Here is a 27,950-nt window from a genome sequence, read left to right as displayed (position 1 = left end):
AATGGAACAGAAACAATTGCTATTGGTAGATAGGATATTCCTAGTCAAAAGTGGAAAAGTCTTCCTAAAGCACACACTGGTTCTTCAAAGTGAAGTGATACTTTCTCCAATCATTAACAGGAATTAAAGATGCAACTGAACTGTCCTGAATTTTCCCTCTGTCTTGCAATGTTAGCAAGTACATTAACAATTGTGCACACACACACATATTTACACACAGTATATGTGTATATGCTGTATATCTTCAACATCTGCTGGAACATGTCACATGAGCACAAGGCTGTATGGAGACCCTTGTAACTCTGCCCAGCTGGAACAATTTTCAAAATCAGCCAAAGGCACCACTGTGAACTCAAGGCACATTCTACCTAGGTTTCCACATTCTTCTCTGAAGTACAAACAATATTTTTTTCCAAGTCTTGGAACTCTAAAAGAGTATGCTCTCCTTAAAAATTAATTTCAGCATTCTACATTTTGAAAGTTGCAGTTAAAAATCAGCAGGAGATAAAGAATTTATTTGCACTTAAATGTACTGGAATTTGGCAGAAAATAAAAAACATGGCAAGACAAAGAGACTGGCAGTAACTGTAATTACAGAGGTCACAAATAAGCTTTTTAGTTAAGCTATTGTGCCTTTTTTTTTTTTCACTGAAGATATCTAATCAATATTTCTTGCAGGCATATTTCTACTTCACAGTGCTTTTCAACACAGATGTTCCTCAACCTCTCTCCCAGCTGAAAACTCAGTTACGACTAGTTTTGTTAAATGCTTTTCACTTCAGCTTTGTGAACTCCTACCTGTACAGGACGACCATCTTCTTGGCCAATCATGTTCCTCCAGTCCTGCAGTGACCGCTGGAGGCTTTCCAGCCCAGTCTCCCAAAGCCTCACACCACCTCCCATGTCCACGCTAACCAAACCCACTTTGCCTAGTGGTGCCAACAGGGCATCAGTGTCTGAGATCTTAGAGAGCCATGATGTATATGGAGAGAGAGACTGGGATCTGCAAAACAAGAACAAATGTTATTTTTCTTGAAGCTGCAATTAAAAAGCTGAGTATTTCTGCAGCTACAATCATAGAATTGTTATGGTTGGAAAAGACCTTTAAGATCATTGAGTCCAACCGCTAACTTCACACTGCCAAGCTCATCACTACAGTGAACCATATCCCTCAGCACCTCATCTATGTGTCCTTGAATATCTCTAGGGATGGTGATTCCACCATCTCCCTTGGCAGCCCATTCCAATGTGTAATAACCGTCTCAGTGAAAAAGTTTTTCCTAATGACCAATCTAAACCTTCCCTGGTGCAACTCTCCATTAATATTGGAGAGGAGAGTTAAGTCCTCACCTCACTACAACTCCCTTTCAGGCAGTTATAAAGACTGATCATGTCTCCTCTCTGCCTCTTCTTCTCTAGCCTAAACATCCCCAGCTCCCTCAGATGCTCCTCATCAGCCTTTTTCTCTAGACTCTTCACCAGCTTTGTTGGCCATCTCTGGACACACTCCAGCACCTCAATGTCTTTCTTCTAGTGCGTAGCCCAGAACTTGACACAGTACTTGAGGTGTGGCCTTACCAGAACCAAGTACAAGGAGACAATCACCTCCTTGGTCCTCCTGGTCACACTAGTTAAGTGACAATTAAATGAAATGACATTCTCATTCCATGAAAGACTATAACTAAGCCCTGCAGACTCACTATTTTGTCTGAAACACTCCATCCACTGAAATTGGATGTGACCAGTTATAAAAGACCAGGCTGAATGGGAATATGCTACCTAACTCACTGCTATATCTCATCTATTTGAAAATCATCTGACTTTAAAAAAAAACATAAAAATGTGTAAATTTTTAAAATGTGATTTCGAAAACTATAAAACTACACAAGAAATAGGAGAGAACATGACCTGGGAACTGAGGCAAATACCTTTCATCAACTAAAGTAACACCTTTTTCTAGTGCTTTAATTAAAAAAACAAGATTTAAATACTCATTTAAAGATGACAAAGCTTTATGCACAGAGGATCTTAGCGCTGTTTTAAACAGTCAACATGCGTACAAACACTGCTGAAACAGAGAACCCAACAGCTATTTGATATGAAGGGAAATTTAGATAAAGTAGAAAAGATTATTGCCACTTTTTCAGTACTGTCAATGACATGCACAATGACTTGGAAGCTTGCATTAATACTACAATTCATAATCTTCAAAGATAAATGAAGCAGTAACACTTATGCCTCTACCTATGACTGAAATCACTATGTATTGATGCAACTGAAGAAGGATTGTCTTACTGTTTGATCAGGCTGTAACACAGAACCATTCATATATACGAAAAGCCACTTTATTTATCAGTTCTTAATGGAGTACATTTTAAAATCTCAGATTTGCCATAAACAGCTTAAATCCTCATACCAGGTTAAGGGTCATGATGATGAAGTTTGGCTTTGCAATTTCTGTAATTTCTTATGAAATCCTAGTGTAAAATAAAGTGAGATTCCCTACTCTTTCTGTACTAATGCCTTCCATTTTTGAATGACTGTGTTAAAATGTAGAGCCATGGATAAATTAAAAAATGGTAAAGAGTCCAAAATTAATTCTTCATTCATTAAAAATTTCCACAGATTATTAATGAAGCAGAGTTACTTTAACTGAGAATTGTTAAAGCCAACATCAAATGAACAGGTATAAAGGTATAAAATTCCTCATGTGTGGGTTTCATACATGTGCCTCTTAAACATGCAAAGTTGAGAGCTTGCTGTTTAACACAAAAATCTTGATTATTATAGCATTGGAAAATGACAATTTATAACCAAAACATATGTCTACATCATAAAACAATTGCAAATATTCTCTACAATGGTGAGAGACAGATGTTAAAACCAAAGAGAAGACACAGAGTGTCTATTTGAATGTATCATACAAGATATTTGTGAAGGAATGAATACTTTCCAAAGGGAGAACCAAAATATAGATTAGCTCAAGTCATTTTCAAGGTGAATTTTATACTGGATAAGAACTTGACTCCTGGTTTCCTAACACCTAGCACTGGATCATTCTACCTGTCTTTGTTAGACCCTAAAGATAGAGAAAAAGGGAAGAGAAAATAAAAGATAGCAAAGCAAAATGAAAGAGGGAAGAGGATAAAGTGGGTAAGGGGGAAAGAGCAAAGAGGATGAAAATCAGAAGATAAAGCTGCCTTTCATATTTACTACTCCATTGCTATATTTTCATTGCTATCACCTAGTATACTTTGACAGAAATATGCTGCAACAGTTGCAGAATTTCACACACTAGGTATGAAGTATTCTTACTTTTCACATCAGAAGAAATATTTGCTTATCCTGAAGCAAAAATACACACTAAAGTCTCTTTACTCTTCCTATAAGACAGAGTCTGCTCTAATCAATAAAATCAGTTACCTAGGAATAGGAATGTATTTGATTTTCTTTGAGTTAAGATCTGTTACTTCCAAGTATCCAGCAGCTTGTGGAGGAGTGACATCTGAAAATAAAGAAATATGTTATTTTCCTGGTGCATGATTAACTGGTTATTGAATCTGCACTTAACAGATTAAATATAAATATTTCATTATACAGTACTTGTCAGAAAATGATAAGCTTTCGCATTCAACACAGGAATATAAGTTGTAATTGGTTTACTATTACAAGTTACACTATGCAAGTTGCTCATACTATTTGGAATTGTTCTACTATCATGACAGTGAACAACCAGATAGGCACAATTATAAAAAGAACCATGTATTTGTATAGCAAATGTCAAATTTACACTCAAATATAGCCTTGCTCACAAAAGCACTCATCAGGCATTACTGTAATCCCTAACTCACTGCTTTTATCTGTCACTGAAGATAATATCAGCTGTATATCTGACTTTAAAAGCATATTGAGGAATGTTTCAAAAGACTGTGCTCATGATTTCCACTTGAAAACTTCTCAATTAATATTAACCTAAATGTTGCCTTAACTTGAACCACTCTTTTTGCAGGTAGATTCTGAGTATGCAAGGATTTCATAACTTCACGGTAAATAGACTATCAGAAAATAATTTCTCTGTGTGTTTGCCTACATTGTCTTTGCCAATTTATGAGTACACTCTGGCTGGGTTCAAAAGTCAGTTCCTGTTGGGACCTGGCTCTCATTTGCATGGAATAAACTGAGGAACTTAAGTCTTTCAGAAACAAAAGCAGAAGACTGAATAACACTGCACAGTATGGGTATAAAATACCCTTATCATGAGATGAAAGCGAACCTAGATTTCCTTCCGACACACTATCTTCTGCCTCCTTGAAATGGACAGCCTGATGTTCCCCACATAAGTGTGCATGCTTGCACACACCGAAAAGACCAGTAATAGCAGTACAAAGGGATCTAGCATTCAAATTAGTGTAAAGAATAACCTACAGCAGCATTTAATGTGTCTACTTTATTCAGTAGTACTATATTCATCCATGTATGCACATCTGATGACTTTACTCATCTTCATAAAAATGGAAATATCAAATTGGAAATAGCAAAAAGAAAAGTCTGGAAAAATGCAGGTTTGTGGGCCACAGAGCACTTCTGGGTTTGTCTTGTTGCTGTTTTAAAATGTAGTCTCTCTTTAGGTAGTATTGGAGAATAAGATGCACATTAAAACTTCTGATGAAAAGCTAGAACATAGAGCTGATATTCAACTGGAAAGGGCAGAACTGCAGCACAGGAATTAAAAATTAAGTTAATTACAGAGAGAACACAATACAACCAAATTAAATTATACATAGAAAAAGGATTGCAGAGTAGGAAGATGAGGAAAACATAATCAAATGTTTAAATGCAACACAAGAACAACTTTCCAGACGACAGAACTGCAGTTAAGAATCTTATGATGAAACATGAACATCAGACCTAAACCAATGGAATCTGTTCCTCTTTTGCTGAAGTCCAATGGAGAACAATAGTTTGGTGCACCTCTAGACATCAAACTTTAAGGAAGACATAGACAAGTGAAATAGCCTTGGGAGTGACAAAAAGGCTAGACTGGATGGACTACAAGGATAAATGTAAGGAATTAACTACTACTTTTGTCTAAAAAGAGATTTTCTTTAAAAAGAACCAAATATGTCTCATAATACTGAAAAGATCCTTATAAAGACAGCAATGTTATCCTGAGTGGAGGTGACCTAAGTATCCAGTTTTGTTTACAGCAAAAGCTGGATACTAGGAAAAGCTTTTTTTTTTATACAAGGAGAGTGAAGCACTGCAATAGGCCAACTGTTTGACAAATATCAGTTGAGAAGAGTCTACACATGTGTCATCCTGTCCCTATATAGATAGGCGGACCAGATGATGTGTTGAGGTTATTCCTGTAACTGTGTGTGTTACACTACATGTTGTTTCAGTTACTGTCACACTAACAGAGATATGCACTCAGTAACAGACTTATTTTATATTCTTATATAGAAAGGGCTGGGAATCCAAGTAAACATTTGCTCTTAAGTAGTCCTCATTTCTGTAGTCCTATTTTTAGAATAAACATTAATACTTATTTGCTGAATTCTGCCATGATCCCTTGTCTGAGTTTATATTCTGTAGCCATACATCGGTTCAGCAGTCTTTGGGGAAATTATTACTTGTTAACAGTTTCTTTTCAAATGTAATTATTACCCTGGTTTACAGATCCATAAAACATAAAGGAAATTATCTCTCTGCTTGTTGTTCCTGGAACAGTTTTGATAATACATATTGGAGTATGCTAGAGTTTGGCTGCGTACTTTGAATTATTAATAGAAATGGAAGGCTGTCTGCCAGAACTGACCAATTGTCCAAGAAGATGAGAAAGAAAGCCTGACAGATTCACAAAGTGAAGCAAAGTGATAAAACAGCTTTTCAAAAGCAACATAAGACATTAATGCAAGAACTTCAAGGGACTGCCACATACTGCATTTTATGTAATAGCATGCCTTTGCTTCACTACACCATCTCCCAAGAAAGGATACAGGGAGTTAAGAACGAAGCTTTAAATAACTTTCACAGGTAAGTAACTACAGGTTTCCAATGCAGCACAAATGAATCACCAAACATTAAAGACTCCCATGAATTATGCACAACCAGGAATAAGCAACAGTGAATCTCCAAGGGACCAAGACTGTTAAGCAGCTCCTGGAAGCAGCTAAATGTGCATTCAATTAAATATTCTACCAATTAGTGAGATTGAGAGGCAAACTACAGAACAAACAATAGCCCACCAGAGAGGGCTGCAAATACTGGTTCTCAAATGAGTACAGTAAGGACTGGTATCTTATTATCTCACCTTCCAAGTGAGTACATGAATGCACATCTCCTCCTGTCTTCCCTTTTTCACTTGGAAAGATTTTGGATTCATGCCATAACAACAGCAATAGTAGGTTCCTCTAATCTAGTACCCCATCTTCAAGACTAGTTAGAAGCTTGAAAAGTCTAAGTATGGACAAGCACACATAGTATATTCCTCAGTAACCAACCAGTTCCAATCTAGAGGCTTCTTAAGCTGAATATGGTGTCTATGTGTGTAGTAACTTCCCATTAGTTTGTCCAAGTTTTCCTCTGGATTCATGTTTCAGCATTCACAACATTCTTTGGGAAGGAGTTTCACAGGTTGGTTCCCAGCCAGCAGGTCAAGGGAGGTTCTGCTCCCCCTCTACTCTGCCCTGGTGAGGCCTCATCTGGAGTCCTGTGTCCAGTTCTGGGCTCCTCAGCTCAAGAGGGACAGGGAAGTGCTGGAGAGAGTCCAGCACAGGGCCACCAAGATGATCAAGGGACTGGTGCATCTTCCTTATGAGGAAAGGCTGTGGGAACTGGGGTTGTTTAGTTTGGAGAAGAGGAGACTGAGGGGGGATTTCATTAACATTTATAAATATCTAAAGGGTAGATGTCAGGAGGTTGGGACATCTCTTTTTTTATGGTATCTAGCAACACGACAAGGGGTAATGGGATGAAGCTGGAACACAAAAAGTTCCATTTAAACACAAGAAGAAACTATTTCACTGTGAGGGTGAGGAAGCCCTGGCAGAGGTTGCCCAGGGAGGCTGTGGAGGTCCTCAAGACCCATCTGGGTGTGCTCCTGTGCAACCTGATCTAGGTGGACCTGCTTTAGCAGGGGGGTTGGACTAGATGATCTCTAAAGGTCCCTTCCAACCCTACCATTCTACGATTCTATGATCTGTAGTAAACTTCATTCACCAATTCTATTGCAGTCAGCATAGTAGTCCTTCTGTAATCCTTCATGGTGAATCCTTTCTACCACAAGTAACTCCTCAACTAGAAAAGCTGACCATTAACCGATAAATGGAAATATCTGAAGTCCTGAAAAAAAGGCTATGAATAGAAAACCTAGATTCTTGCTCAGGTCCAATTTGATTGCATTAGTAAAGTCATATTACACGTGATTCAATTAAGATCAATTCTAGTAATTCATAAATTGTCATTTAGAGAAGAAAAATTAATCATAATGATCTTCAAGATGGCCTTAAATCTTTCTACTTAAATGGCCATAAAGCACTGTACAAACTGAATCTCATAACATTTTCTATACATTTAAAGTGATCAATCACTACTCACGAATACTTTTCTCTATAGTTGAGGGGAAAAAAAGTTAGTATCTTGTTCAGTTATAACAACAGACACAAATTAAATTGCTTGGTCAGACAGAAGTCAATTCTCAGACAGGTAATTTGGTCAGGTCACTGGTATCCAGGATTCATGAAGAATGTCCTGTTTTTAAATTATATTGATCTAGTATTATAAAGTGTGATACATCACAGTAGCTTAAAAGACTTCAAGAAATAACTGTCAAGGTTTCAATTTTAGGCATCATTTGGAAGCACTGTATCCCCGCCTCACTCACAAATTGATAAACTAATTTTATCAAAAGCTCAGAAGATTTACCTTCTGAATTTTTATTTCATCCACTTAATAGTCTGATTTATTTTCTTTTACCATCAAGGCCTTAAAAATATTACCCAGTCTGACCCTTCAGCATTTCATGAAGTATGAGAGATCACAGCCTGAAGTGTTATAATTAGTTCTAAGATTATCATGCTAACTCTTTTTTATTACGTTTAACCTTTGAAAAAGCAAATCTATTCCTTACAAATGCAGGTATCTTCAGTTTTCTACCCTCTCTTTGACTTTGCTTCTTCAGTCAGGTAAATGTTTTATCCTTTCAGTAATAAATAAAAGGATTACACGGGGAGGCTAATTTGCATTAAATGAGAGCAGACATATGAGATCATTTATTTTGTAAAAGGGAGTTAGTTTGGAATAAAGCATTTATTCTAGGACAAAGTTCACATACACAATAAATCAGGAAGAGCTTCTTGTGCTGATGTATTTAAAGAGATTTCTAGAGGTAATTAATGCAAAACTCATAAATGCTGTTATTTAGCACGAATTAGTACATTTTTAGTTTTAAATGTACATGTGGAAGACGGTTTTGCAGTATGTCAATGTTGCTCATGCAATATGCTCGTGGACAAGTGAACTAAAAGCCTGAGTCTCTTCAGTTTGGAGAGAATGTAGATGAGACTGAGATTTACAAAGTCATGAAGGTGATGGCTAAACTAATTTTAGAGCTGTTACTCACTCAACCCTCCAATGTTAGAATGAAGGGCACTTGACAAATTTTGGTAGATCAGTTGATCACAGAGATTAGTGAACTTGTGAGCTTCCTGTGGAGACACACAAGTTCAAAAAGGGACCTGATAAACTTGTGGATAACGAGTCCATAAAAGGTGACTTCAAGGCTGCAGCAGGGATGTCATCAGCAACATCCCTAACAAAAAAAAACCCCTGCAAATGTTGAGAAAGTATGAAGAGAGACACAGAAGTGGCCAGGCTCACCTGCATCCCTGAAATAACCTCTCCTATTGGCATTCCTGAAGACAGAATACTGAGCTAGATAGACAAGAGGTTTGTCTTATCACTGCGTTGTTTATGTGGCACTAAGCAGATGTTGGACATACTGCTGCAGGCTGAGTTTTTGAACTGGAACGATCATATACCTGTATCTGGTTCTCAGTGTGGACAGAGGGAGATCCCATCTACTGTGATATTCATTCACACTGTAGGTATCCTGTTAATTCCTCAGTAGTATAACTGAGCATGTGACCAAGATCCAAATTAATTTTAAGAATGAGTGCAACTACTCTCATCCCTCCTCAAATGCTTTCTTTGTGATTCCATAAAAACATTTCAGAAAAATTCATGAGTGATGGCAGTTTACAAAACAAAAACAAGTGTCTACAGTTGTTGCAGCACAAGCATGTGAACCTCTTACCTTTTGGGTAAATGTCTTTCAAAGGCACATCTCCAGGTGCTAAAATTCTGACTATTTGATTAGAAGCCAATAAAGTTACACAATTGGTTTGTTTTGCAGCTTCTGTTTTCCTCCGGGATCCATAATAAAATGTATCAGAAGGAGAAGCACTTCTGCGACTTAGAGAAGAGTTTCTTTTCCAGGTATACACTTCACTGGGAGACTGTAAGAGAGAAGGAGACTACTGAACAAAAGATTACTATTACTGAGCCTAAGAACAAATGTTGCTTGATAAGTTCCAGTCCTTATGTAATTTCAAATCAAAACTAGCTACTGTGGTTACCTCTCCTGTCACAACATGGCAAGGAAAAGACACAGATTATTTTGTCTTAAAAAAATCCTATAGGAGTGAAAAACAACAGACTTTAGGAATTGAGAGTCTTTGAAGATCTGAAGTTGAATCAATTGTTATTTTTTGGCATGCTGAACCAGGACAGAAAGCATTGAAATAACCTAACCTAGAATCAAACTATACTTTGGAAATTAACTCAAAGCTGGGAATTAAGGCTGGGATTTGGCTCCAGGTTCAGAGACATAAATGTAGAGGTCCAAATGTAAAACAGGTGCTTCATCTCTTGCTATAGTCAGTAGATCCTAGAGAATAAATCATCTATCTCATCTTGAAGAAGGCCTTTACCTTTGGTCAGCTGAACATTGCTATTATGAATAGAAGCATAGAAAACTTGCTTATAATAAGCCTGTACCATTACATTAAACACATTAATGTACATTAAACACTGAATCTGAAGATTCATCCCACCAGCCTCACATTTACCTTTAGCACTCCTGACATTTACATGGACATTTGAAACCATGGATAAGGAAAGACAGGGCCCCAGTCTAAACCAGAGAGAGCAAAACGCTTCATCACCAGCATTGATATTGAAGTATGTAGCATCTTCACTGCTCCCTCTTCTAGACTATCTCCCTTTCCAGCAATAAATTCACATCTATTATAAATAATAGGAAAAGCTAGTATGATCAACCTGGCAATATAAATCCAAATCAAGTAAAATTCAAAAGCTAACAGCACTGGCAAGGAAAGCCTTATTGACAAAAGTATACTGTTGAATCATTTAGGATTTCAGAGGATTTTCTTCAATCATTTGGCTTTCCCAAACTTCATGTCTGTCAACAGTTAAAACTTTTATTTGTTCCAATTTATTAAGCAAACATGAGAAAGAATTATTTACTCCATAAGCACCACACCTTTTTATGTATAACTAGACAGTAAATATAAGTAAATCCAAATAATTAAACATTTCCTTCCCCTGTGTTTACCTCCATTCCTCTCAACAGCCTTAGTCATTAAATTCCTAAGTTTCACTTTCATTTCAGGTCCCTTTCTAATTGTGCCATGGGAGTGAGCACAACTACATACAGTATTTTCACTTCACTGCATTATTACATAGTGAATGGGCTCTGTAGGTTTATTACCATTTTCTATATCTTTTTCCTTTTTCTTAAATCTACAGCCTTGCTAGCAGCTGCACACTGAGTAAAAAAGTTCACACTGAACAGTCTAAAATGATACTCATACCCTTTTTCTCGATGGTTATCTTTAGTTAAAAATACATAAACCCATATGATTTAGGAATTATTCCTCTAACTGGAACTATTCAGCTCTTAGCTACAATACTTTTGTCTGTGCTAGATATTATGTTGTCCAATTCCTAACCATTTAAAACTCCACTGAAATCCTTCTGGATTAGACTACCCTACCAAATGATATACACTACATGATTTTGTCATTCACTGCTATTCCCTTCTTTTTACATGTCATTTCATAAACAGGTATTTAAATGGTTACAGAATAAATGAGATCATGTTACTTCATTGTATAATAATGCTGAGTATTTACCAAGAGGTCTGGGAAACCAATAACAATAGTGGCATAATGATGTTCATCTGAGAAAATCCTGTTGGGGGAGCTGATTTTTTGTCCCACAGCTGCACTGAGGTTTTCTGAAGATAGCTGGTCACTTGAAACTGCATGTGGCACACACAGCTCTGATGCTAAACAGGGAAATCAAACAAAATGAAAGACATTCAATCCAGATGTGCAATAGGAAACAATATTAACTGTAAGAGTGCGGAGCACTGATCATTGCTATTACTTTAAGCATAAAATTACTAAAATGCAGAAGTTTTGATTATACTGTACTGTAACACAGAAAATAAGCCAGGAAATAATGGGTTTTTAAAGTCAAGTGCTTAAAATCAGGAAATACTAGCTTTGTAGTTGCTTACACCACCTAATTTTGCCCTCTACTGTGCAAACGAGGCAGGAAGCCTGTGGAACAGAGCAGCGTGTGATCTCATTGGAGATCATTATGCAAATGCACAAAAAGGCAAGAGGTAGGTTTGCACAGGTAAGTATGGACGTGACATTTCTTAGTGGCTGTCTTGCTGCTTGTAATTTAAATAATGTTATTTGTAAGAAATTTCTGGTAAATAATGGCCTAGTTTTCCTTGTCTTTAAGCTAAGGAGAACTGAGTTTTATTCTGTGCAACCGTAACAGCCTTTTACCTTTCCTCAACCATCAACACAGTCAGAACTTGCTATCTTTAGTTTATCTTTAGCTCTGCAGCACAGACTGTTTCTCCTTCAGTGGGCAGACTATTTCATTTACCTGGCAGTGGGAGAAAAATCTTTTCTCCCTCAAAGGATGAATGGGGTACTGGTTTGGGTCAGTGGCAAACCCACACTGGTCTACCTTTTCTTAGTTCTCCTGCCACAGGTTCTGCCTCAAAGAATGAGAACATGCTGAAGATGGTATAATCAGGGTTTGCTGGATGATTTGGAAAAAAGTAGAGAGGGGATATGATCACTTTTTAGATTGGAAGAGAAGAAATAACATAAAAAAAGATAGAAATAGCACAAAAAGCATGCAGCAATAAACTGTCCACAAATAGTTTGAGGACTGTAAATTATAATAGTGTTTCTACCCATCTGAGGAATGATACTCCGTAATAGTTTCTAAATAAGGTAGTAAGAGGAAGGAAACTACTGTGCTCTGATGGATCTCGATAAGTTGATAGAGTAAACTGTATAACAGATTAAAAGGATCCCAGACGTTTAAGCTGTGGTTAGAGTCTTTGGTTTTGCTGCTGTTTGTATAAAACAAGCTGTGTTTGTTATTTGTCAATAACATTTGCTTGTACCATGTTTATTCTGTGTTAATCTCATTCTTCATACTCATGCTAGCTACATTTTTTTTCTCTCTTTAACTGATACAAAGTGGTTTCTCTATTTTTTCCCGCTGTCCGAGACACACTGGAGATAGGTTAAAGCCTACAAACTGTTAGGTGGGACGCACCTGCAATTCCGGTATTATTAAACCAGGCAGACTAAAGGTTTTTTTGCACCGTGATCAAATGCTCAGGGTTAAAAATGTCATAAGATCTGAAGATAGGCAGAGACCTTACAATGCAGAATGATGGCCACTGGTGATTTCTGCCTTTTTCTGTAGCTAAGACATGCCTCAATGCCTAACACCATTTGGGAATTTTACAGAACAAATTCCCACTGTCATTTAATACAGGTGTGATGGTCTCAGTGTCCTCCCACACACTACCTGCAGAATTTCAGAAACTGTGATTTCTGTTCCAACAGTAGGTCTTTTGATTTTTTTTTGTGTTGGAAAATGTCTTCTAGCTCAACTGAGTGTGTATAACAGACCCGCAACACGTACAGACTGGACTCATCAACATATTTGGTCCCTTGTATTCCTATATTCTAATATCTGCCTAGACATTGTATTTACTTCTCCATTCTCTGTGCTTGTACTGCATTTCCTGAAAGTCCATGACTGAGCATCTTAAAAGCTCCAGTGAAACAAAGATGCTTTATTCAAATAATCTGACGTTTGGGCATAGAATTTGCCATATTTTGCAAAAAAGCTATTATTGACCAAACATGGTAAGGGGAGGACAAAAAGTAGATCAGAGAGAAGGTTACCCAGACCTTTAAAGTAAAGGAGCGTTGTTTGTGTAGCTGCAAACACAGAAATGATTACCCATAAAACCCCAAACAACCCAACAAGAGGCCAAGCTTGCATTCAGTACCCGTTGTTAATCCAAATCCCATGTCAGCTGGCTCTTCGCTCAGTGCATACAGCTGGCAAACATCACTGTCTTCAGCTTCCATATGGGCACGCTTGGTTAAAAGAAATTTCCTGTAGAGGATACACAGTTATAACAGTTCCTGATTAAGCCTGCAAATCTAAACAAGGACTTTTATCTTCTGAAATAATGAATACATTCTACATTTATATAAACAAGGTTATCAACACCTTTTACCAAAACTAAATATCATTCACCAAACATCTGTGAAATAGGAAAGGGGAAGCCAGCAAGTGGCAGATTTGTCTTCTGGTAACTATTTACACATTTTCATTTGCTGTATGTTTATAAAAATAAGACAGCAGAGTAATATTTCTTTCACATGATCACAAAAGTAAAGTAAGCAGCCACTAACTCTGGATGCTATCTCTATATTTCCAAAGCTAGGTCCCTCTCATTTCTAAAGATCAACATCACCTTAGTAAAAACAGTATTACCACGCATACAATTAAAGCTCATCTAGATTTTCAGGGTCATGAATTTAGGCAGGCATACTCTATTCATTTCTGGACACTTGCACTTTTTCCAGAGCAAATCTGCATCTTAAACATCAACTGTTTTAAGTCTAGCCAGCCTCACGACCTGAAAAAAGACAACTCTTGGACCAGGAGTGAAGCTCCTGAACAAACAAGAAATAATGCCATCAAGAAAACTAGGTTTAACTAACTGATTTGTTTCATTTTCCACCAAGAGCCACCGGTCTTCAGCCACCAGGAAAACAGATTTCAGATTGATTGGAAGTGAGATGGTATGAGTTTGACCTTCTAATACATCCAGCACGATAAGGCGGTTTCTGTAAAATTCGAAGCCAAGAAAAGAATAATCAGATACTGAGATGTACACTATGCGATCTGTTATAAAACAATATAACACAAGGATATAGTTTACTCTCACCCTGCTTCTTTGTAGAACACCAGCCAGTTTTTGTGTGAAAACTCTCGGCACATTTTGTAGCTGCTCTGTTTAAAAATACGTCATACAGCAATTACTGTTTGTCAGGTTCATCCCAGTGAGTTTCCCTGACTCCCATGAAAGTGTACTACATTCTTCCTTTATTCAAAATAACCCATAGCACTACCTCTAAAAATGCTACACATCCTGCCTTGTCTCCAGCCACACAATTGCATCATAAATGAGTTAATTTATTTTGGACATAAACCCTTGTAATGAAATGTTCCATTATTCCCAGTTGTAGGTGCAAAGAGGGATATTTTAAAGATTCATACTCTCAGACAATACAACTTACTCATGTTTTTCACATTGCTATCCCTAACTGCTCTTTCATGTGTAAGGTAGTTAAACACAAATAAGAGTAAAAAATTAAAGACAAATGATCCTAGGGCAGTTTTTCCAATATTGATCTTTGATTTAAAAAAACACAAACACCCTAGTATAATAAAGGCAGGTGCTATTCCTCACCATCTCTTCTTTGCTGCTCCACCAAGATGTTTTCTTACTAGTCTCCTGAGAATCTGGTAAGAGCAGAATTCGGTGAAGGGCACCATTGTTTGTATCCAGCAACAACACAACATTGCTCTGTAGATGAAAAGCAGATCAGTGTACATCTCAAACCCATTTAAAGAGACAACAAATCCATCTGAAGCCGTATTCTGCACCTGTAGCAACTTAGGACATTTTGAGAAGATGATCTCAATTTTCTTGGAAAACATTGGCTGAATCTTCTCAGTTCCTTTCAAAGCCCATGGAGAAATTTAATTGCAGAGGTTAAGTACATGCAAAAAAGGCTGGAACAATATTTCATTTTTTCCACAATGTTTTACATGTGTACAGCTCACATTTATTTCTCCATGAGCTCTAGGAACTAGGCCAGTATGACTTACATGTCCAAGCTGTAGTCAGCTAGAGGTGAGAGACATACCAGTTCCATTCTGTCAAATCACTAAAATATTACATTTCAGTTGTTATGGTTTTTTAGCATTCCTCTAAAGCAGCCATTACTTAAGATACACTGAAGGTGAAAAACTGGTGAGAGAAGAAATGGCTTAGTATTGTCTCTCCACGCTTCTGATACAGTGGAGCCTATTAAATATCCCAGTGCGTGACAATCCTGTAACCTGCCTGCTCAGACAGCTTACAGTGTCAGAGGTAGGACAACTGTTGAAAGACAGCAGGATGATTCAAGAGGATGGAGATAGAAGTAAACAGGAAACTGAACTGAGCGGTCCAAGTGTCCTTCATATATCACACATGAAAATCTGGCATACTAAATCTTGAACTTCTTTAGATACCTCAGTTTGTTCCTCAGTGCCCCAGAGTTCACATATGATGTCCAATGATGGGGGCATTTTAAACCTTTCTTTTTATGAAGTGCTATAGCTGCTCCTAATGTGTTTAACTAAGAATTCAAGAGAACAATCATTCAGGCCAATCTTAACTGCATCAAATGAAATGTAAAAGTTACAGAAGAACGAGTTAATTAAGCCTAGGGTTGAATTTTTTGTTTGCCATTCAAGGAAAAGTTAGTTTCTGCAAGTACATTATGTCCTCCAAGAACTTGCTAAAAGTAAACTGTCGACGTACAACATCTGCAATAACGCACAAGAGATGTTAAGGGAGTAAAACATTGATTCCCATAAATTCTCCTAAATCAAACAACTACAAACAATCTGAGTCACAGCAGTTTTGTTCTTTTTGGGTAAGTTTCATACTTTCACTAGGATCATTGGGGAGAATAGATTTTATTTAATAATGAGAGTCACTCAAAGCTAAATATGGTAAAGCATTTAAAATATTGCCACGTTATTTGGGGCATTTGGGAATTTCAGCTAAAGTTCACTACTTCTAAAAAAAGAAGCTTTCTTATGTATTATAAACCAAAATTATAGAAATGTAGTTCAGGAAAAAAAAATAAAAGGGGCATTTGCTTAAGATTTTGGTTTTGTGCCATACTTTATTTATGTAATTCTGCAGCAGCACCACTGAACCAAAGCACTGCATTACTCTTCCACGTGAGACAGAGAACACGTACGAATCAATTACACTCTTCCACTTAGCGTGAAATTTATGAGAGCAGTTGGTAATATAAAAAGTCTCTCTACTCCACCCCTTTTGATGTTAATAGTTTCCTTCTGTGCTAAGTGACTGATGTATATTCTGTCTGTGTTTAAGAATAGATTTTTGCGTCACTTGCGAACACATCCAAGAGCAGCTTTGGCAACTCTTCAAGTGGGCTGGGAAAATACGTTGGTGTGCGATTCCGCTGTGTTTGTTCTCGACTGGGAGAAAAGTAACCTTTGGGTGACCTCCCGACCCTGATGTCTGGAATTCCAAACTCTGGGCAGATGCAATAACCAATCTCATGAAGTGGTGCGTCTTTATTTTTAGTTACTGCAAAGTTTCCCTTTCCTTACTGCTGTTTTTATTTTAGACGGCATTTTCCTCTTAGAAGTCCTTAAACCAAACAGGGCTGTGATTTCAGTTTGCTGGTATGGGAAGTTGTCCCTTATGGTCTCACAGAGAGTGAGGAGAGCTAGGGGAAGGAATACACTCGTTTCAGAGTGGGACAGCACACATAATTCCATTTAACCTTCTTGTTTCCTTCTCCCTGAACTCACTCTTCTGCCCTTGATGCTCACATCCCCAGCAAGCAAGCTCGCAAACACAGGCTCTTTTTAGCTTCAGATGAAGCTGATTCTTAGCTTTGTAGGGAAACTACTCTGTACATCTCCTTACCTCCTGGTTGACGAGTATCTTTTCTATTAGTGCCACTCAAACTGCTTCAGTGATAGACATGCAACAATCCTGACACTGTAAATATTAGGCAGATATAGACATATAATGTTGCTCATTTGGTTCAAGTGAGAAAATCTGTGCAAGAATCTATGGTTTGGGACTCAAACTCCCACGCCTTCAGAGGTGGGAAATGTAGGCAAGTGGATTACTGGTGTTTTAATTAATGTGAGTGGTGTCTTTCATATGATTTGGGAGACTGGATTTAGTGGAGACTTCAGCAAAGTGAGAACAGTAAACAGAGACAGAAGTTCTGTGCTTATGGAAAATGAAAGTCTTCACCTTTTCTATAGAAGGAGCACTTTATATATAAGCACATCTTTCTTTTTTTTTGTAAGATGTGCTTATAGAAAATTATTCTTATATAATTCCAAAAAAAGAGAAGAGAATTTAGTGTCAGCTAGTTTTTTAAGAACATACTCTTCCTCCAGAACACATACACCAGAATATTATGATGACTGGATGTTTCAGACATTACTACTAGCAGGTCCCTCCATACACAGGTCCCCACTGTGTTTCAGGCCAGATAAAACTGTTTAAAAAAAAAACAACAATGCTTTTAAAGGATGTTTCACATCTTTTACATGAAGTAAGCAAGATGGATCTCTGTATCAGCTTCTGTGCCACAGACTCCTTCACCCTCTTGCTCTCTAAGAGCTTTGACAAAGAGCTCCAGCAGCATGTGCAACAGGGAAAAGCACTTTCTCTCCATACCTTCTTGACTGAGAAAGATAAAAACAGAGGTAAAGGATGCTGGCAGGACACTACCTGGGCAAAGCTTGTTGTGCTCCCTAAAGCAGACTGTAGTTTACTCTCTATGTCCAGTTACAGCCTTTCAACGGAGCAAAGTACTTGTGAGAAAAAATGGAAGCATGCGGTTAATTTGTGTGCAAATCAATTGTCCATGTACATTTTTCTCCCATAATCAAACATAAAATCACGCACAAAGTTATCAGAATTCTTTTCGGTCTGGATTTGCTCACCTCAGTGTTAAAAGCATTAGATGCAGAAAGAAAAAAGTGAAATAGCTGGGCAGAAAGCTTTATAGGAAATGGGGTACACCCTGAAGTACTCATGAGGAGGACAGGGCAGAGGCATTGCCGCTTCGAAAGGATGAATGCAATTCCCATCTTATAAGGAACTAACTTATTTCTGAATTCTTTGTCAAAGTCTGTCAGCTTAGTCTGAACAAAAAGAGAGACTCAAAACAGGCTGCGCTCACTGAGACCAATGGCCACCGTGAGAAACAGAATCATCTACTCTTTCTTTCAGGAAGATGTAAATAAGGCTTAAAAACAGATAAATCTCTGATTTGTGTTATTGAGTTAAATCCCCAAGGAGTTTAGTTTTAGTAAAATTTTATTTAAAAGGACAAGAAGGAATGGTGATTTTTCATTTTATTTCACTGGAGGGCTTTATTGAATCCAGATGGATGTCATCTGGGAAATATATCACACAAGCCTATTTGAAGAGCCACAATATCATCATCTTATCCTTTCCAATAAGGTTATCATCCATTTAAAATTGCTCTTTTTTATAACTTAGTCAGAAACATTCATCTCCAAAGACCTTTATTAAAGCAAATAATTGGGAAAAATCTTTAGCTCTTGGTATTGTCTAATTAATGGATTATATTATCTATGAAATATCAGCTGTCAAGTGGACTTTTTTTATTTAATACATGCTATTTCTCATTTCTGCAAATACTGTTAATATTTCTTGATTTCATGTAGATGAACTTCTAAAGCATCGTACATCACTTGAATTTATTATTTTTCTTGAAGGTCTGTTTGATACACTCTTGCACAAGCAGCTGACCCTTGAAGCCTTGCCCAAAATTCAGATGTGCCACTAAGTTACTCGTTTTAAGATGAGAATGCAGGAAATTCTGAGGTTATAGCTGCCAATGACCTTAGCACACCTGAAAGTAAGCATCTTGACTATGCATCAAGGCTCCTTCTGTAGCCAACAGAAAGAGAGAGACACCTCCAGAGGGCAATTCACCATGCTCTACCTTAGCTGGCATAAATTGGTCTTGCAGATCACCATTACCCTCCCAATGGTTACAGAAGGAACCTGGACTGCGTACTTGCCTACTAACATCAGTAATAATGGACTTCATGTCATATACAGCGACAACTCCCTCATTTCATGGGTGCACAAAGAAAGCACATAGATTTTTCCATGGCTCCACTGCAGGAAGATTTGGGAATAAAAATCTAAACTCTGTGTGGAAAAAATAAACTACTTGAAAATCACTCTTTTCATTCACTAGAAACTAGAAATGTAGAGAACCTAACACATGAGTCCTAATGTAAGGAAGGATAGCAGTAGCTGTGAAAATGACATCAACAGTATCATATGACCTCTGCTTTGGTGCTTCATTTAAAACACAATGTCAAATAAATTACTAATGTAGTCTATGGATGCAAACATGCAATACACAAGAGAATTATTTTTTATATTTTTTTCTGTGCAAGATCATAGAATCATAGAATCACAGAATGGTAGGGTTGGAAGGGGCCTTTAGAGATCATACAGCCCAACCCCCCTGCAGAAGCAGGTTCACCTAGATCAGGTTGCACAGGAACATTTCCAGGTGGGTCTTGAAGACCTCCAAGGAAGGAGACTCCACAATCCCTCTGGGCAGCCTGTGCCAGTTCACAATCAAATGAGTAAGGTCTGTCTTAATGTTAACACTATGTTAAAAGTCCTAAGATAAGGCAAAGCATCCAAAATATTATAATTCTGTAATAATTTCTAGCAGTGTAAAACAGGCTTATTTTCAGATAGGATTTGTTCACCTGTAGCACTTCCTAAGAAAGGCAAGACTAAAACTGGCACTGTTATAAGCCCTGCCAGAGAAATTGAAGCAGTCTGGAAAGGGACATTGAGCTACCACAGTCTCTTCACAAAACAAACTTAATTTCAGGGTTTAATTCATACTGTCACTGAAAATATATTTCATGAGGACAGGCAAAAACCAGTCACAGTTAACTACCTGGAGCTTCATGGATGAACCTTTGATGAAAACTTAATTGCTGATCCCAAACGCTACTGTGATTTGTTTAAAAACAAAACTAGCAGGAGAACTATTTTCACAGGAGGAAATTCAGAGACTTAGAAAGCAAAGAATATTGCTGAGCTTTATATTAAAAAGTGTGAGACATTCTAAACATTCTTAGACATGTGATAGACTGCCATCTGTTTTACACTTTCCTGTGCTGACTTTGCCAAAAAAGGCCAAGGATTGTTCAGAACCAAACCAACGTCTTATATGCATGTCAAAATAGCTCAAATGGTATGTCTATAGCTGTTTGAGACAATCACACAGGCAATCCATAAGCAGGTAACTTCAGAATCATATTGTTTTTCGGTTGCCATTGGAAAGTTTCCAGGGTAAAGCTAAAGAAGGCGTAGGCAGTTTTACTAAAGCCGGAAGAATTGTGTTTCTCACAAGGGATTGAGCTTAACTGTAACATTTGAGATCATAAAGTTGTGTCAACACCTGACAAATACTCCTGGAACAACAGTATCACAGAGACACTAGTTACGAAATGACTGAAAACCACTTAATACCCCAACTCAATGTAGGAAAGATTCTTCTAGGTGGGGGTTTCTCACCTAATGAGAAACGTGCACAAAAAAAAATCAGAACAACAAAAGGACAAAACCAATCAACAATAATGACCAGATTGAATGTTCATGTCATACCACTATGACTGGTAGGTAACATAATAAGCTACCATTAATATTTAAAAATGAACAGAAGCAGAGCTCTATCCACTGTTGTGTCTTCCTGCTCTTGGGCAAAGAAGTTGTGAATTTGAAATGTTCCAATCAGTCCACTGATAGTAATGGAAAGTACGTGGAAAGTATGCAATCCTTTAAAAAAAGGATTTGAGTCAAACCAATGCTGAAGTCGTCAGTGGTTCTAAATTTGCATTGCTGATACACTAGATGTCAAGGCTTACACAGTCTTCTTTCTACTCTTGATACTCCAGATGTTACAGAACAAGAAATAGCAGGATTCAAAAAACATCAAAAATAGTGGTTCAAAGCAAATACAAGCAATATTTTACTTTGTGACTCAGAAAATGTCTCTTTTGTATAATATGTGAAAAGCGAAAAGGGGACAAGATGGGAGCAGAACTTAAGTTCACATCATAAACTAGCTTACTTTGTACTTTGCACTCTGCAAACATATGCTGCTTGACTGAGACTCCTGAACTCACTATCTCCTTTTATCCCATGAAGGCAAATCTCCCTCTATCAGTAAGATAAATAAGAAAAATAGGTAGAACTCAGCTTCAAGGATGTGCAAGGACACTCTCCATCTAAAAAGTGCAAGAGGGAAAATCTCCACATAAAAACTAAAGCTGAAGGCAACTCCCAAGTTTTAAGTAGTGTGAAAAAGAAAACTTTCAGAAGTGGGTAGACTTGTCCAGGCTATTTCAATCCACAGGGTAGACTTCTCAGTGATGCTATCCTTACAACACTACTTTGCTCATCACTAAATGTTCAGCTGTATTTTAACTTTTTTTTTTACCTCCTCTTCATGAAGAACCACTTGACCTTTGAGTGGATTTCCCAGTGGTGCTGCAGTCACAAAAGGTTGCCAGACACTTCCAACTGTTCTTGGGAAGAGGTCATAAAGATCCACAAAGTATCCACTCTTACTAGAAACGTTCATGAAGTACAAGGAAACAGGATTGCATGTAGTAACGTAAAGAACATTTTCAGTCTCCTCTTCTGAAATAAGAACATAAAACTGATGAAAGTCTACTGACATTGTGCGTTGCTTTTCTGAAAATATTTATCTCATCAACTCAGGGGGTGATATAGAAAATTGTACAGAAAGGTTACTAACATTGATATAGGGAGATAAAGAGACAAATGGTCCCTTGACACTAATTAAATGCTAACAAGCAGAATCTTGCCACAACACTATTAATTCTTTAAACAAGTAGTCCAAGGCACACTTGTGTAGACATGACTGCAGTGCCTGCCAGCTGCTAGTATATACAAAATCTGTCCAGATGCTCTTGTTTATAATCTTGGCTCTCTCTCTCTCCTTCTCTATTCCATCCTCCAATTAATATATTTAACAATTGAACATGAGATGAATGCTAACTTAACATGGATTTTTTTTTCACACATAGCACCTTCCTGACTGATTTTAGACAACTCTTGCAATAAATACAAAGCCATCTAATTTCTGTTTTGCCGTCACGCAAGTCTGATAATGTATTTGAAACTAAAGCTACAAGCAGAAGAAGCAGTGGTCCAGTATTGATCACCAGTGATCTGTTCACAATGCACAATGAAGTTTAGACACGTTTAATGATGAGCACTAAAAACACTTATGACTATTCGTAATGACTTGGACTGCAATTCACTTGGAGACATAAGCAGTACAGGTAACTTAAGGCAGGCTTAATCAACTGAGAAATAATTTTAATAAGTATAAGCACAGGGTAAAAAAGCCTAGCATTCTGCAAGTTAAAGGATTTGTATTAAAACTAAATTGAGAGAGGAAAAGTCAAAGAATCATTTTTTGTGAAGTTTAACATAGAAACTAAATAAGACTTGCAATTTTGTGGCATGTTCTAACTACATCTCTTAGTTTGAGAAGGATACAAAGACCTTACAAAGACTACAATAACTTGGTGAAATTATGTTCCACTTTCAGAGGCTGATTATTTTAGCATTTCACCTAAATGTTAAAAAAAAAAGTGGAAAAATAGAAATTATTATTTCTACAATCCATTCCCATTGTCCAGATCCTCTATTCCCCTATTTTAATGTCTCATATTGTTCCTATACTCCACTGAAAACATACCTAGAACTATACACTACTATAAATGCATTGAAGTATGGTCATTATACTTAGAATTTCTCATACTGCCCTTTTATATTGTGCCACTGGCTATCAGAAAGCACTTATGAATTTGACAGCCCTGTCCTTCCTCATCTCCAGGATGTCTCATGTATTTGGAATACTGGAGACTGTCACAAAAGTCAGCAGCTTTTCTTACCGTACCTTTTGTTACTGTGACATCGCAAACTATGTTAATTTCACCCAAAGGCAGGGTCCAAGAAGCAAGTTCTTCTGTGAAATTGAGGGACCTGGATTCATGTCGTTCCAGTGGAAATCCTTGAATATTTAAGTACACAGGGCCCTAAAACAAACAATAACAATGAAGGCTTGCTGAAATATTCTACTCATCATTCTTTCTAGTTTTCTTCAAGATGTAATACTATTATTAAAAGAAAGAGATCAATTACTAAATAAATAAGAAGGAAAAGGAAAAGCCTTTTTGCAAGCTCTTAGAATGTCCATACTGCCATTTTCTTTACAGTACAGAAACCATTATGCCTTTCCTCTTTAGTCTTCTATTGGTTTGGACACATTATTGATCAATTACATGGAAGAGGTATTATGTACAGTCCATACAAGGAAAAAAAAACCAGAATATTTTTGTTTCAAAGATGGTCCACTGCAATTTCTTATTATATAAAGTTTAAATTTCACCTCTATATCACATTAGCAGCTCATGTTATTCTGTATTCACTAGTGTAATAATTACTGAAGTTAAGCCAAGAACTCAAAGCTGAAAAGGACTTAAAAGCTTTGGCTGCAGGTCAAATTGTACCAAAGGTTCAGATTCAAACTTGGCAGTGCCAAAGACTCATAAGAATTCAGCAGCATGCAAAATAGAAAGAGAAAACAGCCTTTTTTCCAGTCTCTGATCTTATCTAAAAGTTGAGAACTGGGGTCTGAAACCAGTCTCCTCCAAAACAGTTACAAAGTTCCTTCAAATATAGTATTTTCAGTGTCCTTAAAAAACCTCTTTTCAAGAACATCTGACCAAACTTACTGATTTTAAAGATCATGTTACATTGTGAGGTCTATACAAAACCTTTAATTTTTCTGGTGAGTAGAAAAAACCCAAGAAGGTGTAACAAGGACCATGCTTTGTATATACTCTTTTGCATGAAGAAATTAATCACGTGTTATATAGTTTGTATCCTGATACATTGAAATCATAAAAAAAAAAGACAAACCTTTACAGCTATTTTCTGAGTTTCTGTTGGACACAGCAGTTTCCGTCGTGCATTCCCCGTCTGATCGACTTTCCAGTAGCCCATAAATTTATGATCTGGTAATGGCAGTCTGTCAAATAATGTAGGAACAAATGCATTTTTACATTCATTAATCAGCAACTGATACTGAATAAATAATTTAAACAATTGCATTTCCTCAATGAGATATATCTGAAGATTCTCTTGTAGAAAATGGTTCCTTGCTAAAATATTTCTTTTATGTCTTAAATCACAAGAATTTTAGTTTTCTGGGTTATTAATATAGTCACAATCTAAACAGCATCATAAAAGAAGCAGCAAGTTTCACAATATAACCTCAAAAGGAAAACTTTTCCAGTCTGAATTATTTGAGATATGCAATAAAATATATCCGAATGGTCTCTTGCTTTGCTTTATGCAGATCAGGTAGGGTGAGACAGTACCACTCAAAGGAACTCCTGTCAAGGGCATACTCATCTAAAAAAACCAGCAGAATAAGTGCAGTAAAAATTGTGTCAAGTTATCCATGAAATAAAAGTTCAACAAATTATTTCCATATATTTTGCCACTGCTTAAATGAACAAAGGCATAGAGACGTGAGAGTATTTCGTTGCAATAGTCTACAGAAAGGACAGAGACATCTTTGAAAATCTCATTTATTTGCTTTGGTCTTATTTCTTCATTTCCATACCTTTTATTTAGGGAAGAAATATACAGGCCACAGTAAAGCTCATTTATATAGGAAAAGAAAATACTGGTGTATGGCAAAGTAGCTTGACAGCAAAACAAGGACAACATAAATTCTATTTCTGAAGTGATTTGCAGCCATTGAAAGCAGTTTGACTTTTTTAATTGGCATGAGTACCCTTCAAGCTAACAAACTCATCAACCGTGGGTTCTTTCATTTGAGATCAGTCGCTCCTAGAGATCTCCTATCAAAACTGAATTCTGTGCTACATGCTGTTGCACATTATTGTACAGCTACAGGACTTGGCAAGAGAACAGAAGACATTCCTTCTCCCAGTTTCTATAAATATCTCCTAAGTCTATTTTAAGGAAGTTCTCTTAGACTGTTTGTTAGAATTATCCGCGTGGTCTCTTCTGCCCTGTCTGACGATACTTGTTTCTACTGTTATATTTTTCCCCCCTCTCCCCACCAAACACCTTGGCCCTTCTGGATACTAGAGGCTTGTTTCATTTATTCTTGATATTTTTTTTTCAGAATAAGAAAGAATTTAAAGAACAAAAAACCAACCAAACAAAAACCCCTCAGTTGGACTACATATGAATCTTGGAGGTTTTAATTTTAGGGGTTTTTTCACTGAGAACTTTAAGGAAGATTGAGAGAATGAACACTAATGTCCTCTAATTTCTGCGAGTCATACAGAAAAAGCTGCACTAACATTTCTTACTGGTATACTGATGCCAAATCTCAAGAAACCTTAAGAAGCCAGTGCACACTGGACAGGTGGACAGTCACTAAGCCCCCATCTCCATTCTGTGTTTGGACCATCTGCAGAGGCAGTTCGATAGCCAGACAGCTTTTGCAAACAGAAAAGGGTTTGGATGCTACAAATTGATGGTGCTCATAGATAAATATCCATCTGCCAGCAATGTGCCATTGGGGCATGTAGTGAGGAATGTGCATCTCATTAATTCCTCCTCTTAGGCAAAGAACCAATAGAGTCTCCACTGCATGTTTGTTGCCTAGTTAAGGATATCAAGAGATATCAATGTTTGAAGAGTGATTTATTTTGCATTCTTCCTCACTACAGTGTGCATTTTTCCATTTTTTAGACTAGTCATCCCAGCCAGATTCTTCATAAATTAAGAAGAGAAATTAAGGCAGACTCGAAAGAAATGCAACTACAATATACTGTAGGTTACAACATCCAACACTACTAGGAAAAAAACACTCAGGATGCACTATTTCAACATACACACAACTCTTAGATAAATTTCTTCATGCAATCAGAAAATAGGCAAACTGACAAGTCACTAAACTAAATGTCAGTTTATCCACAAACTGGAATTTTACTTCAGGCTTACATCTGGTTTTCAAAATTAATTGTTGGCAAAACATCGGTTATGTCTCGAGCCAAAACTGTCTTGTATGCAAAAAGAAACTGGAGATTTTTTTTTTTGCTAGGATACTCTGAGTACCATAATCTCTGATGTGCCAATAATCAGGAATAGTTGTTTCCCATTAGCTCAGTGGAATATCAGCTTCTACAAGGGTTTGGACTTCAGTTTTAATTCTTTGCACATTACTCCCATGGACAACATCCTAGAAACCTATGGCTTCACTAATAATCATGAATACTTATTAAATTTTAAACCAAAACGTATGTTAATAACCAGCTCTAACCAAATACCCTGCTTTATATAGTAACAGAAATACAGATTGCATTCCCAAGGAAACAAGATTGGTTCAGCTTTTCGGGGATTTGCTTTACTAATAGCTTCTCTCTTCCCTCAGGAAAAATGATTTTTCGATTCTCCTAGATTCTTAAGGCTTTGTTCTCTTCCCTTTTTCTGAATGCTTTAGTTTCTGTGAGGCAGCAGACCAAGTCACCATGAAAAGCAAAGCATAGTGAAAGGTACATCAGAATTTAAGAATAAAACAAAAAGCAGAATTCATAACACAGAGTTTTTTGTCACAAGTAATAGAAGTCTTATTCTTCCAGGGCCTAATGATTCTTTATTACTCCATCTCACTGCTCTCTCTTATAAACCTGCCTGAGAAAGACTAGGAGTATTGAAGAAGCTAGTGGCATTAAAGGTCTTGTAATCAGTGTGCCTCCAAAATGATTTTCAGAAGAGAGCAAGAGCACAGGACTGAAACAAAATGCCCACACTGAAAATGTGTATACATCTTAACAGCTTTTCTCTAGTGAATATATGTGATATTCAGTGAAGGAGGGAAGTTATCTTCTTTTTCCAGGACTTTTAAGTAACAAGCAAGATTTGAAATTAACTTGTGGTGACAGTATTAGGAAGAAACTTCACAAGTGCTCCTGCTACACAGCTGTATTTCAAATTAATTAAACAAATATGTTTACATAAAAGGCAGACAGAATACTATGGGAATGCCAGCACTGTCAAAAATCTGCAACCAAAGAGATCTGATGGTTGTAAAAAGTTCAGTGGCTGGGTAAAAATGGTATTAAATATCCACTGCTCTCTCCAGATAATGTGTATAGAATGATCCATGGTTTTTTCACACCTTGAAGGTTGGAAAGGGTTTCTAAAACTGTAGTTTCTAAGACTGTAGTAATCTTCTGAGCACATCAAGACTGAAAAGCAGGTTCTAAGGTATTATTCCTGATCAGTTCTTTGATTATGGATCTGTTAAAGCCCATTGCTTAAGGAAAATTTAGATTTAAAAAAATGTTTATTTACACATAATTTCAGATCCTAGTTTTCTACAATATTGTTCTTGTCCATTAAAAGGTTATATAAGCATGTATTTTGTTTAGAAAAGGTGATTGCACAGGACTTACAGCTGATGGGGCAATTCTACAAAAAATACTATGTAGCCCAATTTTCTTCAGTGCAACAGTCTAAGGAGAGGCAATCTATTGAAAGATAATTCTCTAGTGGCTGCTATTGCTGGAAACTTTTTCAAAGTCAC

The 27,950-nt window shown here is 37.0% G+C and overlaps 1 protein-coding gene across 2 annotated transcripts in view; it reads right to left on the bottom strand.

The window, feature by feature from the left end:
• Window positions 1–27,950, bottom strand: part of VWA8 (von Willebrand factor A domain containing 8) — a 182,687-nt gene that overhangs the window by 43,069 nt on the left and 111,668 nt on the right. For both annotated transcript variants that reach the window (XM_061995180.1, XM_061995190.1), the window contains exons 27-37: window positions 24,299–24,407; window positions 23,274–23,412; window positions 21,780–21,982; window positions 14,900–15,016; window positions 14,375–14,439; window positions 14,148–14,273; window positions 13,424–13,533; window positions 11,217–11,371; window positions 9,317–9,518; window positions 3,424–3,505; window positions 799–1,003 (exon numbers count right to left, since the gene is read on the bottom strand). In XM_061995180.1, coding sequence (XP_061851164.1) covers window positions 799–1,003; window positions 3,424–3,505; window positions 9,317–9,518; window positions 11,217–11,371; window positions 13,424–13,533; window positions 14,148–14,273; window positions 14,375–14,439; window positions 14,900–15,016; window positions 21,780–21,982; window positions 23,274–23,412; window positions 24,299–24,407 — 1,513 coding nt within the window. The remainder of the gene's footprint in view (window positions 1–798; window positions 1,004–3,423; window positions 3,506–9,316; window positions 9,519–11,216; window positions 11,372–13,423; window positions 13,534–14,147; window positions 14,274–14,374; window positions 14,440–14,899; window positions 15,017–21,779; window positions 21,983–23,273; window positions 23,413–24,298; window positions 24,408–27,950) is intronic.

This window comes from Colius striatus, chromosome 1 (assembly GCF_028858725.1).
Source record: "Colius striatus isolate bColStr4 chromosome 1, bColStr4.1.hap1, whole genome shotgun sequence".
NCBI lineage: Eukaryota > Metazoa > Chordata > Aves > Coliiformes > Coliidae > Colius > Colius striatus.
The sequence above is the reverse complement of the archived record's forward strand: the minus strand, read 5'-3'. Positions and strand labels throughout refer to the sequence as shown.